The sequence below is a fragment of the Erythrolamprus reginae genome, unplaced genomic scaffold (assembly GCF_031021105.1).
Source record: "Erythrolamprus reginae isolate rEryReg1 unplaced genomic scaffold, rEryReg1.hap1 scaffold_245, whole genome shotgun sequence".
NCBI lineage: Eukaryota > Metazoa > Chordata > Lepidosauria > Squamata > Dipsadidae > Erythrolamprus > Erythrolamprus reginae.
Window position 1 is genome coordinate 6,333 of NW_027248612.1, and position 16,367 is coordinate 22,699.

The window sequence follows — 16,367 nt, forward strand, 5'->3', positions numbered from 1 at the left end:
TGAAATCAAACGGTCCATTTAGGAAGCAACACTGATCGTGTTGCTTTTCACATGCTGTTGTCAGCACATTCAACTTTGTACCAAACAAAGTATTCAATGAGAATATTTCATTCATTCTAGGATATGTGAGTGTTCCCTTTATTTTTTTGAGTAGTATATATTAAAACAAGTACCAGTATTTGTTGTTGCTGTTGATTATAATAGCATTTTTTTATTTGTGTAACTGATCATTGTTCTTGGTTCAATGCTGGCTTTTTTGCTCAAAAAAATAATAAAGGGAACACTTAAACAACAGAATATAACTCCAAATAAATCAAACTTCTGTGAAATCAAACTGTCCACTTAGGAAGCAACATTGATTGTGTTGCTTTTTACATGCTGTTGTTAGCACATTCAACTTTGTGTAGAACAAAATATTCAATGAGGATATTTCATTCATTCAGATCTAGGATGGGTTCTTTGAGTGTTCCCTTTATTTTTTTAAGTAGTATATGAAAGCCTTCCGCCCTCCCCCGGTGGGTCGCCCTCTAGGGAGGCACAGCAGGCCATGACTGCCACATCAGAATGAAATGACAGAGAGAAAGTTTTCTCAGAGGACGACCCAGAATGGATCCAGGTGTCTCCTATTTATTGTGTATTGACAGTTCTGACATGTGGTACAGAATAACCAATTCGCGAACATCACATACATTAAACCAGCACCATATAAAGCAAACTTCTCTTATGGCTTCTCTATTGATAATTAACCAAAGCTACAATCTTTGCCCTTTTCCTTGAATGTGTTTTTAACAGTGATTATCAAAGGAATGTGCAAGGCATATATTTCTTTATCATGATTCTGCAGGATGCTTGCTCAGCCTGGACTTTGGTGCCTGCCTTTCCATAGAGGAAGAATAAAGGTCTTATTCAGCACATAATTCAGGCCTAGAATATCACTTTCCAGTAACATTTTATTCCCAAATTCCAGTGCTTATAAACCTATGATTACAACAAGTATATATTAAAAGAAATATTTGTTGTTGCTGTTGATTATAATGACATTTTTTTACAATAGGGATGTTTATGAATTTTTCTCTGGCTTAGCATTAATTTTCAACATTCAACTGATCAACAAGAATTCCCAGTTCATGCACAACCTTACACTGGGCTACAATATCCAGAACAACTATATGAGCACTTTCCACACTTCAGATGCCTTGCTAGACATTCTCTCCACTGGAGAAGCCAATGTCCCCAACTACAGTTGTGGAAGAAAGGACAACCTTCTGACTCTTCTTGATAGAGCTAAAAGGGAAATCTCCATCCAGATGTCAACATTAGGAGGCACCTACAAAGTCCCACAGGTTTGTGTGTTTTTTTCTCCATTTAGTAAAGTGAGTGGTGGGTGAGCAATAGATGCAATCATGTCTTCTCTATGAAATTCAGGAGCTGCTTTTCTCCATATTAGCAAAAATCTCAATATTTTATCCCATTATATTCATGTTGAGATTAATCATAAAAGGTCTAAAATGCAAGCTGTACAGTCCCTGGAGAAGACATTCTACCAACTATTTCATCAAAATTCATCCCTGGTTGTTGGGGCTTCTATTGACATCTTCATATTCACATACAAATAAGACTCGCCCTATCCACCTGGATTGAAGTGGGCAATGGTAGCATTTTATTTATCTAAAATGAGGAATAAAAAGGACTCTAGCAATTATAGACCAAATGGACTAGCAGATATTGTTTGTTTGTTTGTTAGATTTCTATGCTGCCCTTCTCCTTGGACTCAAGGCAGCGCACAGCAAATTGTGGCTAAAATTTATGCCATGATCCTCTTTGTTAAACTCAAGAGAAATGCATTTGTTGCAGAAGAACCAGAATGTTACAGGTAGAGTTAAAAGCTATATAGATTTTATAATAAATAATGCATGTTATTAATCATATATTGGCTTAAATAGCTGCTGGGTATGGCCATGGCTATACCTGAGGCTTTATTCGTTGTTCCTTGTTTGCTTTTAATAAAGAGAGTTGCCTGTTCCCTTGCATCAGCTTCCTTACTGAGAGGACCAAACAGTTACTGGGAGGGGTAGTTGTATGAGAGGGAAAGTTACTAGCCACAACAAATTCCTTTCTCAGAGTCCAAGGTCATCCTTTCTTCTGCATCGGTGGATGTAAGGAGGAGGTCAGTGGAACCAAACTGGTCCTCATGATGAACTTGTGGGTGTGGGGACGAGGGGTGAACCTTAACCTGGGTAGGTACTGGAAGGAAGTTAGTATCGGGATGGCTAGAGTGTAACTAACATGGCTCAGTTAATAAATTGAACCTTGGATGAGAGAATTGGACTGGAATCTGATTTATTTCTCAGATGCTATTTGGGGCACTGACATCAAGGAGAGAAGCAACTTAGAACTAAGGAGACCTTTCCTGACACTTAGAATAATTAATCGGTGGAATAACTTGTCTCCAGAAGTTGTGAGTGCTCCGACCCTGGAGATTTTAAAAAAGAGACTAGACAGTTACTTGTCTGGAATACTATATTTATTTATTTATTTATTCATTTATTTATTTAATCATTTTTTTTAATGCCGCCCTTCTTCTTAGACTCAGGGCAGCTTACAACATGTTAGCAAAAGTATTGTATCGTATCATATAGTATAGTATCGTATAGTATAGTATCATATAATATAGTATAGTGTCCCCTAATTGAGGAGGAGGTTAGACTGGAAAACCTCCAAGGTCCCTTCCAATTCTTTTATTCTATTTTAAGTTCTTTTATAGGTACATATTTCAACTAGATAAATACCTATTGGAACACACTAAATTTACACTAACAAAATGATATTAGCATACTTACACATTGGATTGTATATCCTGTGAATAAGACTTGGATTCTTCTCTCATAATAATTATTTGATAATTAATCAATCAAGTGGAAAAGTTACAGTCTTTGGGAAATGACATGGTAGCCAACTTCCTGTTCAGCCAATAGAGCGTGTAACACCTTTCCTTACCTGGGGTTTTTTCTCTGAATCTGAATCTGGGACTCTCATCATCAAAGGAGCTCAGTGAGAGAAAGGCATGAGTAAAAGTGGTGCTTAAATGAAAACCTCATAACTTTCCAACTTCCTCAGCCCCAATTATCGAAGTATAAGAGGCCATCCGATGTTTGGGGCATCAGAGAGAAATCACTAGCAGAACCAACCCAATCACAGTCTCTGAGGAGTATCTTGGGGTGGGTAAAAGGACTCCAGCTTACGCAATTTCTGCTTTCTCTAAATTCAGAAAATATGGATATTGGCATAAAATGTAATCTATGGAAACTGTCAGTCTCTGAAAAGAGAGAAAAGTTCAATTAAAGAGAAATCTTGGATTATACAACTGACAAATTGTATTAGGAACTGAGGTCTCCCTGTTTCTTGTATAACTGGAGAAGAAACTAAAAAGAATCTTCCAGAAAAAATCTGGGATCCAGAAATAGAAAAAGATGCACCAATCCTCAAAAATTATAACAGGCCTTTTATTGGAATATAATACTTCAGTCAGTATTTCAGTGTGTTAATCTAATTGTGGTAAATTGTAGAGGTGATACAGTAATATTATTCACATTGTTTTTAGTTTTTAAAATCGATTATTTCCCATTTTTATTAGACACTCTTGCTAATATTGTGTCAATATTTCAATAATGTCTAACTACAAATTGTTCTAATACATTCATGAGAAGAAGGCTGGATTTATTAAAATCTAATATTTTGGATTTGATCTGACCCCAAATATAACACAACATTCTTCATTGCTTTTTCAGATCAATTATGGAATTGCTTCGGAGGCTCTGAGTGATAAAAGCAAATTCCCCTTTTTCCACCAGATGTTTCCCAAAGAAGGGATCCAGTACCCAGCCATTGTCCAACTGCTCCTCCATTTCAGATGGACCCTGATTGGCCTCTTTGCTTCAGACACAGAGAAGGGAGAGAATTTCATGAGGACTTTCCCTCCTGTGCTTGTCAGGAATGGAATTTGTGTGATTCTATCACAACAATTCTCAACAACTGAACCTACAGCCTCCCTCAGGGATGCCCTCTCTAAGTGGAGACAAGTCAATGTCTTTTTTCACTTCATGGAATTTGATTCTATTTGGGACAGAATTCTTCCTTTCCATGAAACATTTCTACGCTTGCCGGGACTCATTGAAGAGAAAGTCTGGATCATCACAAGTTTTGCATTGCATAAAATAAACAAGCGCAGACTTCTCAAATACATCCACAGTATTTTGATGTTTGGTTATCTGTTCAAAGAAAGGCCCAAAGATGAAGCCTTTGAACCCCTTTTATTTGTGGAAGAAAAGTTTCAAGATCTTTATTTTCTCTGTTCTCTTTCAAAGAACGTCTTTTCTGTCAAAGGCCGCAGGAGATGCACCCAGAAAGCCCCACTGGAGACCCTGGAGAAAAGGAACAGAAGAGGAATCAGAAATGACTATTCATATTACAGCCTCATGAAGACTCTGGCCCATGTCTTGAATGCTGCCTATTCCCCCAGATGGAGGAGGAGAAGGACGGAGGGAGAAAAGAGGTCGGGGTCTCCAAGGCTGCAGCCATGGCAGGTAGGGGGTCCCGATATGGATCCATGAATCTCAGATCCTTTGGAGGAGGAATCCAGAGGAGAAGGAGGGGAACCACCTCAACAGATCTGCCCTATTTAATTACTCAGGGAATAATGGTTCCAAAGCGGTGGGGGGGGGGAGTGTTTTCTAATTTTTTTACTACCACTCTGTGGGCGTGGCTTATTTTGTGGATGTGGCTTGATCGTCATGTGACCGGGTGGGAGTGGATTACAAGCCATGTAACCAAGTGGGCGTGGCTTGGCAGTTGTGACTGGATGGGAGTGGCTTTATGGTCATGTGATTCAGCAGGCGAGGCTTGGTGGTCATGTGACTGGGTGGGCGTGGCCAACTCAACTTCACTCACATCAAGGGGTGCCTCGCCTGGCCCCTCCCCTCCTAGCCTTTCCTTCTCACCCTCACCCTCAATGGATCTACAGTTCTGCAACAATGTTGTTTGCCTTTTTTCCAAGTTTACATACTCTAGATCAGTGTTTCCCAACCACTTTTGAGCCAGGGGACATTATTCATATTTTCAAAATCCTGGGGAACATAGAGCTGGGGGGCGTGCTAAAAAAAAGTTTAGACAAAAAAATATATATATCTTCCTCCCTTTCGCTCTATTTCTCTCTCCCTCCCTCTTTCTCTCTTCCTTCCTTCCCTTCTTTCTCTCTCTCCATCCCTCTTTCTTTCTCTCTTCCTTCCTCTCTTTTTTGCTCTCTCTCTCCCTCCTTCCCTCCCTCTATGTCTTTCTCTCTCCCTCCTTCCCCCCTCTCTTGCTCTCTCTCTTGCTTTCTTTCTCTCTCTCTTTCTCTCTCTCTCTCTTTCTCTGTCCCTCTTGCTATCTCTCTTTCTTTCTTTCTCTGTCTCTTGCTATCTCTCTCTTTCTTTCTTTCTCTCTCTCTCTCTGCCTCTCTTGCTATCTCTCTCTCTTTCTTTTTCTCTCTCTCTCTTTCTGTCTCTCTTTCTATCTCTCTCTTTCTCTCTGTCTGTCTCTCTTGCTATCTTTCTCTTTCTCTCTCTCTTTCTGTCTCTCTTTCTCTCTCTCTCTTTCTCTCTCTCTTTCTCTCTCTTGCTATCTCTTTCTTTCTCTTTCTCTCTCTCTTTTGCTTTCTCTCTTTCTCTTTCCTCCTCTCTTTCTCTTGCTATCTCTTTCTCTTGCTATCTCTCTCTCTTTTGCTTTCTCTCTCTTTCTCTCTCTCTCTTTTGCTTTCTCTCTTTATCTCTCTCTTTTTTGCTTTCTCTCTCTTTCTCTCTCCCCTCTCTCTCCCTCTCTTTCTCTCTCGCCCTCTCTTGCTATCTCTTTCTCTCTCTTCTCTCTCTTTCTTTCTTTCTCTCTCTCTTTCTCACACACCACGCCGCACCAGCGGCATGGGGCAGTAGCCGTGGGGTGGCGGCAGGGTGGTCAGCTGTGAGGTGGAGCTCCAGAACGGAGGAACTGATGGCGGTGGCTGGACGTGTTGCTAGATGCTGTACATGCTGGCGTTGCGCTGGGTATGGCCGTGGGGCTGGAGCCTCCGTCCCGGCCCAGCCAGCAGGCAAGTGCCAGTCACGCAATGCCAGCATGTATGGCGTACAGCAACATGTCCAGCCGCCGTCGGTGCCTCCGTTCTGGAGCTCCGCCTCACAGCTGATCACCCTGCCGCCGCCCCATGGCTACTGCCTGGTGCTGCTGCCACCGCCCTCCTACCAGGCCCCAAAGCTCACCTGCTGCCGCCGCCAGGGAAGCTCCAGCCGGGCGGGGCGCTGCAGTTGCCGGAAAACTTGGAAGGCGCAAAGAAGGAAGCTCAGCTTCCGGTCTCACAACTTTTTGCTCTTCGCACTCTCAGCAAAAAGTTGCAGGACCATAAGCTGAGCTTCCTTCTTCACAGCACACCTGACCATGTCTCACGGCACACTGGTGTGCTGCGGCACACCGGTTGGGAAACACTGCTCTAGATGTCCTTTCATGGACCCCTGAAAGGAGGAAATGGCCCCCATGCTTTGCCCAGGAGTGTGAGAGGCAAAAGGCCCTTAAGGGGCTGCCAGAAAGAAGGGGGGGGCAATGTATTTTCCAAAGCACCAGAAGGCAAAACAAGAAGCAATGGACAGAAACTGAAGAAAGAGAGAAACCACCTAAAACTAAGGAAACGTTTCCTGACAGTGAGAACCAATAGAGGTGCAGAAATATTTCAGTCATAATTTCACATATAAATAGCCTTAACCCTCCCCCTCCGTGCCCTGTTTTGGGCCTAGGAAGCCTTCCTACATCCCCCTGGGAGCCAAAAGGGGCAGGGGGGGACTGTGGAAGCAGGGGTGGGTTGTGATTTACCTTGCTACCAGTTTGCTTCCTCCTGCACAGTGTGGCAAAAAAAAAAAAAAAGCCGAAAAACAGATGGCAGCCATAGGTAAGTTCTGGAACTCAGCTTCTGCACATGCTCAGAAGGAGAAAAAATTAAAAGAAATTAAAAACCCGCCCAAAACAAAAGGGTGATGCTTGCACACTGCTGATTCTACACATGCTCAGGAGAAGAAAAAATAAAGAAATCCCTCCAAAATTGAAAACTTTTCAAAAAAAATTGGCGGCCTTTAAGGACTGGTTTCAGGTGGGATGACATCATCATCAGGCTGCTACCGATGCTCCCGGACCAGACCGGTAGGACCCACCCCTGTCAAAGACTAGATCCCATGGCATTTCGATATTAAACACTGTTAATTGAAAATACTGCATTCTTTTTCAAAAGCAAATCCTGTACGTATAGGTTTGTGATGAGTGTTGTGGAATTTTACCTTTATAAATTTGAAGGGGACCCTGAGACCATCTAGCCCACCCCCTCCTCTCTGCAGGAATCCCAGTTAAAGCTTGGTGCCTGCGAGGGGACCTTTTCCTTGAGTTGGGGTCTCCCCAAGCCAGAACGTCCACTTCCTGAGATTGTTATGGCTGCATTTGCCTTCTTTCCAAGAACATCTACCTCCTGACCCAGATAACTATGATTTTGAGGTCTTTTTAACAAACATGCATATCAAGTTTGGTGTCCCTCATCCTTCTTCTAGTCCATCACTAATGTTCTTATGTGAGATTTTCTTGTTACTCAAGTCCTAGTTGCTTAAAAAAACAGATGTTTTTCTACTGCTTTTTACTCCTCCACCCTTCTCTCTGTGGAAATCATAAATATTTTTTCTGCAAATATTCCTCTCATTAAATTTTATCTTATTCAAAAAAGGTAAAAAACAAGTTTCAAAAATGGAAACATTTAAAAATCCATATTTTTTTTGCCTTTCTCCTTCCTAAGCTGTACTAGCTCATTCCAAGGAATCTATTTATTTAATAAGACCCCTCCCCAAAGTGAAAAAGAGCCCAAACTTCCTTGCCACTTGCCTAACTTAATTACAACAGCAGCTTCAGGCTCCTCAAAATAGGCCATTAAAAAAAGAATGAAAGAAACAGGATTTCCTTCAAAATAACTTCTGATCAGAGGGCACAGAAGTTGTGAGAGGCTGAGAGAGGCTGTCAATCAAGGCCCCTCCCTTCTCCTCTCTAGGGGCCCACATGGGTCCTTCCCCTTCGGTTCCTACCAAAGGCTTCTGGCTTTGCAGAGCTGTGAGTGCCTGCCAGCAGGGGAAGCGGCCAGGGGAGGGAGGGGAGACCAGCCTCCTTCTTTTAGTTAGTTGGGATTTTAAGCCGGAAGGAGAATTCAAACTGATTTGCTTCTGGCCACACTTGTGCATTTGTATCCACACACATGAAAGCTATCAAAATTGTCCAGAAACCAATTGGGTGGATGTACTTTATATATGGAAAGAACCAAAGCAGTGGGTGAGTTCTCCTCCAGGCTTTATACTGCGGTTGCATTTGAATGAGTGTTAGCCAACTTCAGCTGATTTGGAAAAAGCTAGGAGACATGGAGACATGTCCCCCACCCACCCACCCACCCACTTTTAAAGGGCTACTTTTCAAAGCAGCCCCTCCCCTACTCCCCCCCCCCCCCCCGGCAGCAGCTGTGTCATCAGAAGGGCAGCTCAACCAGTGACAGAAGTGCCACTGGAGTAGATGCTCCCGGGAAGATAAGGCCAATGGTGAGGGGTGGGGCAAAGGGAGGGGCTTAATTCCACTACTCCGTGCACTGGATACTTTGCATTGGTGGGCCATATCCATCCCTTGGACTGTAGTTTGAGGGTCCCTGTATTAGAACATAGAATAATAGAGTTGGAAGGGACCTTGGAGGTCTTCTAGTCCAACCACCTCCCTAGGCAGGAAACCAAACACCACTTCAGACAAATGGTTACCCAACATCTTTAAACCTTCGAGGGTTGGAGCATTTGCAACTTCTGGAGGCAAACTGTTCCACTGATTAATTGTTCTGTCAGGAATTTTCTCCTTAGTTCTAAGTTGCTTCTATCCTTATTTAGTTTCCACCCATTGTTTCTTGTCCTGCCCTCAGGTGTTTTGACTCCCTCTTCTCTGTGGCAACCCCTGAGATATTGGAACACTGCTATCCTGTCTCCCCTGGTCCTTCTTTTCATTAAACTAGCCATGCCCAGTTCCTGCAACCATTATTCATATGTTTTAGCCTCCAGTCCCCTAATCCTCTTTGTTGCTCTTCTCTGCACTCTTTCTAGAATCTCCAGATCTATTTTACATTCTGGCAACCAAAACCGAATGCAGTATTCCAGGTTTGGCCTTAAACAGTCATTATAAAGGGGTATTAACATTTCAGGTGATCTTGATTCTATCCCTCTGTTTATGCAGCCTAGAACTGTGTTGGGTTTGTTTGGCAGTACTGCACACAACTGGCTCATATTTAAATGGTTGTCCACTAGGATTCCAAAGATCCTAGTGATAATAGAGACATGCATGGGTTTTAAAACTGTTTTAAATTGTTTTTAGGGTTTTTTACATTTTACATTGGTTACAGGAGTTTCTTATCTACCATAGGCTACAATCATTATCTCTGATCCATCCAGAATCTGATCCATCCATTGATTAAATTTCTTTGTTACATTCTTAATATTAATAGATGCCCTTCAAATTTTAATTAGGATCTTTTCCAACAACTACATTCCACTCCCCAAAGTCATAGGAGTTCCTGTAAATTGAAACATGGCAACTCTTAAGATTTGTTTTCCAGTTAAATATGAGAATTCCATTCACCCATCTCCCTCGATCTTCTTGAAAGGATTCATTTCATCAGTCATCAGTTCACTTTGAATCTTCAGGATCCACAGCCTCTCCAGCCATCTCCAAGCAGCCTGCCTTCAAAGCAGATTCCTTTTTCAGGGATGCCAGCAGCAAATTAAGTTCCAGTTCATTTGACCATCCACCCATCCATCCAATCTATCCGATTGAACAAATGTTGCTTGCTTCTAATTATCATATTTAAAGTGATTTAAAACAATTGTTATTATATAAAACTTTTAAAGTGAAGTTTCAAATAAGGCTTGCAAATTGAGACTTATATTTTAAAATCACATCAAATTAGCTTTTAAAAATTGACGACCAATAGCAAATTGTTATTTATAACTTTCAGTTTCATAGGAAAAGTTAAGAAAGATTAAACATCAGTTCAGCATTATTTTGAAGACAATTTTTTGTCCACTTAGTTATCATACCATCCAACCCTCAGGTTTCTAATCACATCACATAATTGTTTGTGAGTCCTTTACTGAAATCCAGTTCTATCACCAGAGTTCCCATAATCTAGTGTATTTTTTGCACAAGATTTCAAAGAGGTAAATAAGGAAAAAAAGGTTTTGTCGTCTGCCAGCCCTCAGGAGCACTCTGCAGACCTCCCAAACCCTCTGCACATCTGTTTTCATGTGGGAGGTCAAAAATGGCTGCATTTGGTGTATGTGATGCACCAACATTTCCACCTCTTTTTTGGTGGGGGGAGGAAGTGCATCATACTCTGAAAAATATGGTGTTTAGGAAGTGTAATGATAGCTGAGAATGACTTTAGGGATGAGGAGACAAGAGGCTGCTTAGGGAAGGATCGGATCAGAGGGGAGAATCCTGCAGCTGCATAATGGGAGAGAAGGAAACTCAGAAAGGATCCTGGCTAACTTTTCAGGCAGAGAAAAGAATTGGTGGGAAATTTGTTCTTTCAGACTTGCAACATTTTGTTAATGGCACATTCCAATCAAGTAGAATTAGCACATCTGAAGGTGTTTTCCATCAGGATGTCCAGGGAGAAGATTAGCCTGACACCTTTCTTCTTGATAAAGCCCCATGCTTTCTGGGAATCTACCTGTGGTTTCTAAAGAGTTTATGAATCATCTTTTTTTCCCCTCTGTGTTGATTTTATTTGTCATCTGCTCTCAAAAGTTCCCTATAAGTGACCAATTGTGTAAATAGTGGCAGTATTATTTAATCATACTTGGAGATTAGACAATTGTAGAAAGAAGGTTAAATATGGGCTAAGAAACAATGTTGTCTGTATTTCAAATTCCTGGATGTTTCCATTCTAGTTTCATCCCTTTCTGGAGAAGAATGAATATTGGAATATTTCACACTTTAAACTGTACTTGGACCAAAATGGAGAGATAAAAGCTGATCTGATCATTGTCTACTACTTGGTTCTCCCCAAGGAGGATCCCAGGAAAAAGAATCTGGCATATTTTATAAAAGAGAGATTTTCTATTGAACAAAATGCTCTTTCACGGCTAAAGTTGCTTAATAAGGTGGGAGAAATTTTGCTGTCTTTTCTCTGTTTTCCAAAGCCTGAGGTCCCATTTCAAGTGGGGAAAGCCTAGAGTCTCCAGGGTGGTTGGCCTTCCATGTCAGTTGGTGTCATCTAATGGAAGTTCTTCAATAGACAGGACCTAAGTGGAGCAGCTTTGCCATGTTTTATGGAAATCTTTCAAGATCTTACTGGTCAGAGGTGTCTTTTTTCCTCATAGTTTTCTTCCACATTAAATAACCTGAATGAAATAAAAGTTTCCTAAATCTTTTACAGTAAAGTTTTAATATGAATATACCATCATACTTAAATCTTTTTTTTTTTTGCAATTCCATCTCTTCAGACTTTATTAAATATAAAAATACTTTATGGTAATGTTAAATTCCAAAAGCAAACGGGAGGAATTAAATGAAGAATCTGCCAGTTGTTATACCTCTTGCATCTGTTTAGAAGAAGTCAGAGATTTCGTATTAACCTCAGGGAAGACCAGAGGCTAATTGTCTCTATCCATTTTTACCTACGATTTCTATAGATCGAGAGTCCTAACATATTTCCTAACACATTCTCTTTTTTCTGCTCAGTCCCTGCCTGAGTCCAAATGTGTGGAAAGGTGTCATCCTGGATTTGTCAAGAGGGCTCGAGAAGGAGAGCCAGTTTGCTGCTACGACTGCATTCCTTGTCCGGAGGGGACCGTCTCCACTCAGGAAGGTGGGTGACACTGAGGAAAATGGGAAGATTTGTGGAACTGGATCCATCCAGAACATTTTCATGAAAGTACAAGTACAAGAAGATTGAAGCAAACCTGGTTTTTAAATTTTAACGTGCACCATTTCTTATCTAAAATGCAGTAAATCAAAAAGACTTTGAAGGAGGCTGAGAAGAGATGGGAGGAGGGGGTGGCAGACTGGGCAAGCTTTACTAACAGCACAGGAAATGCCACATTTTTCAGTGTATAGGACGCATCTTTTTACCTCAAAAAATGTGTCAAAAATTGGGTGTCTTATATGCTTGGCGGGAGGCTGGTGGCTCGGTTCTGGGCATGCCCCCAAAAGCAGGAGATTGGGGTGGGGGCTGATGGAGCTGAGCCCCCTCCCACTGGACAATCCTGTGCTGCCTGGATGTGCCAAGGGGATGCCCTGCCCCCTTCTCAGCAGCTGCATGTGGGGAATCCTCCTTGGGAGGGGCTCCCGGAGGCTCCACTCCACACCAGGTTAAGACCCAGCAGCAAAGCATTTATTTATTTATTTATTTATTTGATTTTTATGCCGTCCTTCTCCTTAGACTCAGGGCAGCTTACGACACGTTAGCAATAGCACTTTTTAAAAGCAGAGCCAGCACATTGCCCCCACAATCTGGGTCTTCATTTTACCCACCTCAGAAGGATGGAAGGCTGAGTCAACCTTGAGTCGGTGATGAGATTTGAACCGCTGACCTTCAGATCTACAGTCAGCTTCAGTGGCCTGCAGTACAGCACTCTACCTGCTGCGCCACCCCGGCTCATTCCAGGTGGCTGCCCGGGGCCTCTGGCTGGCAGAGACAAGGCAGGTGCGTCTCCTGAGTTAGATGGTCGCAGAGGAACAGCAGCACTGGGAATGTCTAGGCCCTCAACAGTCAGGATTCAGGCCCAGCTACAGCATGAAAACTGCTTTGGTCGCGCTGATGGATGATCTCTAGTGGGCCCTGGATAGGGGTTTATCCTCTATCTTGGTGCTCCTTGACCTCTCAGCGGCTTTCGATACCATCGACCATGGTATCCTTCTGCGCTGACTGGAGGGGTTGGGAGTGGAGGGCATCATTTTACGATGGTTCTCCTCCTACCTCTCCAGTCAGTCACAGTCGGTGTTAGTAGGGGGTCAGAGGTCGACCTCTAGGTCTCTCCCTTGTGGGGTATCTCAGGGGTCGGTCCTCTCTCCCTTGCTGTTTAATATATACATGAAACCGCTGGGTGAGATCATCCAAGGGCACGGGGTGAGTTACCATCAGTACACTGATGATACTCAACTGTACATCTCCACCCCGTGTCCACCCAGTGAAGCAGTGGAAGTGATGTGCCAGTGGCTGCTGATTGGTTTCCAGACACAATTCAAAGCATTGGCGATGATCTTCTAAGCCCTACATGGCATTGGACCAGATTACTTATGGGACCGCCTTCTCCTGCATAAATCCCTGCTGCCGGTTTGATCCCACAGAGTTGGCCTTCTCTGGGTACCATCAACCAGACAATGTTGTTTGGCAGGGCCTAGAAGAAGAGCCTTTTCTGTGGGGTGCCGGCCCTCTGGAATCAGCTCCCCTCAGAGATTCGTACTGCCCTCCACTCTCCTCGCCTTCTGCAAGGGCCTCAAGACTCACCTATGTTGCCATGCTTGGGGCAATTGGACCTTACCCTTCTAACCAATAAATGTGATGCCTGGTGTGATTGGACTGCATGATTGTGTATTACACAGGGTTTTTAGACATACTTTTTAATATATTAGATTTGTTCTATATGCTTGTTTTGTATTTATTCTGTGAGCCACCCTGAGTCTTCGGAGAAGGGCAGCATACACAATTGAATTGAATGTCACATCTATGCCCACCGCCGCCACCGCCTCTCTTTCTTTTGGCTGTTTTTTGGACCATTTCTCAGGCCATTTTCAGGCTGTTTCCCAGTGGTCCAGTGCCTGCAAAGACTGGCATGTGCACTGGAAACCAGAAGATAAGCTGGCAATAGCACACATGCCCACAGTGAGAGCTCTGCCTGCCACCTCTGGCACCCATGCCATAGTTTGCCATCACAGACCTATACCATTTCAGAGAAGTAACTGTCCAGTCTCTTCTTTAAAACCTCCAACATTGAAATACACAAAACTCTGGAGGCCAGCTGTTCCACTGGTTAATTGTTCTCACTGTTAGGAAGTTTCTCCTTGATTTCATATTGCTTCCAGATATTATAGGATACTCTAGGCATCCTCAAAGTCCCATATATTAACTGCCTATAATAAAATAGGTTACTATGAAGATTCTACACATTACACAGAAAATAATTAACATCCTAGGACTCCCCTCAACTTCATATACGTGGCTAGATTTTTAAAAAAATATCCTTCTTGGTTCTTTTTAATGGAATTGTTTAGAAATATGTCTTGGAAAATGTCCCTGGAATTAGGTGTAGTCGAAAAACTGTATTTCTTGAAATGTAAAAAACCAAAATATTAAAGAAAATATTGCATTTTATTTTTTAGATACTGAAAAATGCACCAAGTGTCCAGATGATAAATATCCTAATGAGCACAGAGTCCAATGTATCCCCAAAGTTATAACCTTCCTATCTTATGAAGACTTTCTGGGCATTATCCTGGTTACCTTTGCCCTACTTTTGTTCCTAAGCACAGGCCTTGTTTTAATCATCTTCATTCAGTACCGAGAAACCCCCATTGTGAAAGCCAACAACCGGGACCTCTCCTACATCCTCCTGGTCTCCCTCCTGCTTTGCTTCTTGTCTTCTTTTTTCTTCATTGGTCAACCAAAGAAAGCCACCTGCCTTATCCGACAAACAGTTTTCAGCATCATCTTCTCAGTTGCTATTTCTTCTCTCTTGGCCAAAACCATTATGGTGGTGCTGGCTTTCCTGGCCACAAAACCAGGAAACCAAATGAAGAGATGGTTGGGGAAGAGTTTGGCCAATTCCATCATCCTTTCTTCTTCTGCTGTCCAAATTGTCATCTGCTCCATCTGGTTGGCAGTTTCTCCCCCCTTCCCTGAATCTGACCTCCACTCCCAGCATGGAGAGATCATCCTGCAATGCAACGAAGGGGCTGTTGTCATGTTCTACATCACCCTCAGCTACATGGGCTTCCTGGCTGCCATCTGCTTCACAGTGGCTTTCCTGGCCAGGAATCTGCCTGGGACCTTCAACGAAGCCCAGCTGATCACCTTCAGCATGCTGGTCTTCTGCAGTGTCTGGGTGACTTTTGTGCCCACCTACCTGAGCACCAAAGGGAAATACATGGTGGCTGTTCAGGTCTTTTCCATCCTGGCCTCCAGTGCTGGTCTGCTGGGCTGCATCTTCATCCCCAAGTGCTACATTATCCTTCTGAGGCCAGACCTGAACACAAAGGAGCATCTCACAGCCAGAACAAATGTAAAAACATGATATATAACATCAGTCTGTTATTGGAAATATGCTTAATGTGACTTTTATTTGATTTCCATTTAGATAGTATGCAGGAGTCAAAGAAAACCATATCTATATGTTTCAAAATTGGAAATTGTTGAACAATGGGTATTCTTGCAGCTCCGTCCCCTTTCAATAAATCTTGCAAAAGAGATCTCTGTAAACTTCAGAGGAATTCGGCTGTTGAACAACACTACTGAATGTGAAAGCTTATAGAAAATAATGAGTAGGAAAAGAGGTCAGGAGGAAGCTGTTGGGTACAAGTACCAGCCTGGTTGTCTGATCCTCTCTGTGAGAATGCCAGAATGATGTGAAATGTCAGGTTTGATCTGTTCTCAGCTTGGAATGGAAATCTTGATCCTTCTTATAGAATTCTTTCCTTTTAAAAAGTTTTTTTTAATTTTATATAATTCTTTATTGATTTCCTGATAAAACCTCCTTTGCAGAAAGTGTTCAGCAGAACAGCTGTTTGTGATTTCAGTTTAAGATTATTATTATTTTGTTTCTGTACTTCGCACCAAAATAAAAAAAGTAAATTAAAAAATAAAGTTTCTCATGAAATTTCCACTGAATTTTTTCTTTCAAGCAGAGAAATAAAATAGCAGTACAGTAGATATTTTTTCGAAAAGGGCAGGGAAACTGTTTGTTATTTTAATTTCTGCCTTGCTTCTAATCAAATTAAAATATAAAGCTCCCGCTGCTCCTTCTCCTAAAAACACACACGCAGGCAGAGTGGAAGGGGATGAAAAGGAACGAATCCTCTGATTGGCTGACACGAAAGTGTCCCCTGCGTTCAAAAGGCCAGGGCAAGAGTGCTTTTGAGCCCCTTCCATAAAAGGGCCAGGAAGAAAAGGCAGCACCGAATGGCTGGGGGGCAGAATGGGGGGCGGAAGGCTGGGGACGAAAGAGGCTCGGAGAAGTGGAGGAGGCAAAAAGTCCCATTCCAGCTCCAGCTACCCTCCTGATCAAGTTAGTGGA

General features: G+C 42.5%; 1 protein-coding gene across 1 annotated transcript; it reads left to right on the plus strand.

Moving 5' to 3' along the window:
- Positions 1–1,054: 1,054 nt before the first annotated feature.
- Positions 1,055–15,368, plus strand: LOC139156047 (vomeronasal type-2 receptor 26-like; the record flags this gene model as incomplete). Its single annotated transcript, XM_070731392.1, has 3 exons — positions 1,055–1,343; positions 11,818–11,944; positions 14,458–15,368. Coding segments are annotated over 3 exons (1,327 nt in total), but the record flags the coding sequence as incomplete, so codon positions are not given.
- Positions 15,369–16,367: the final 999 nt, after the last annotated feature.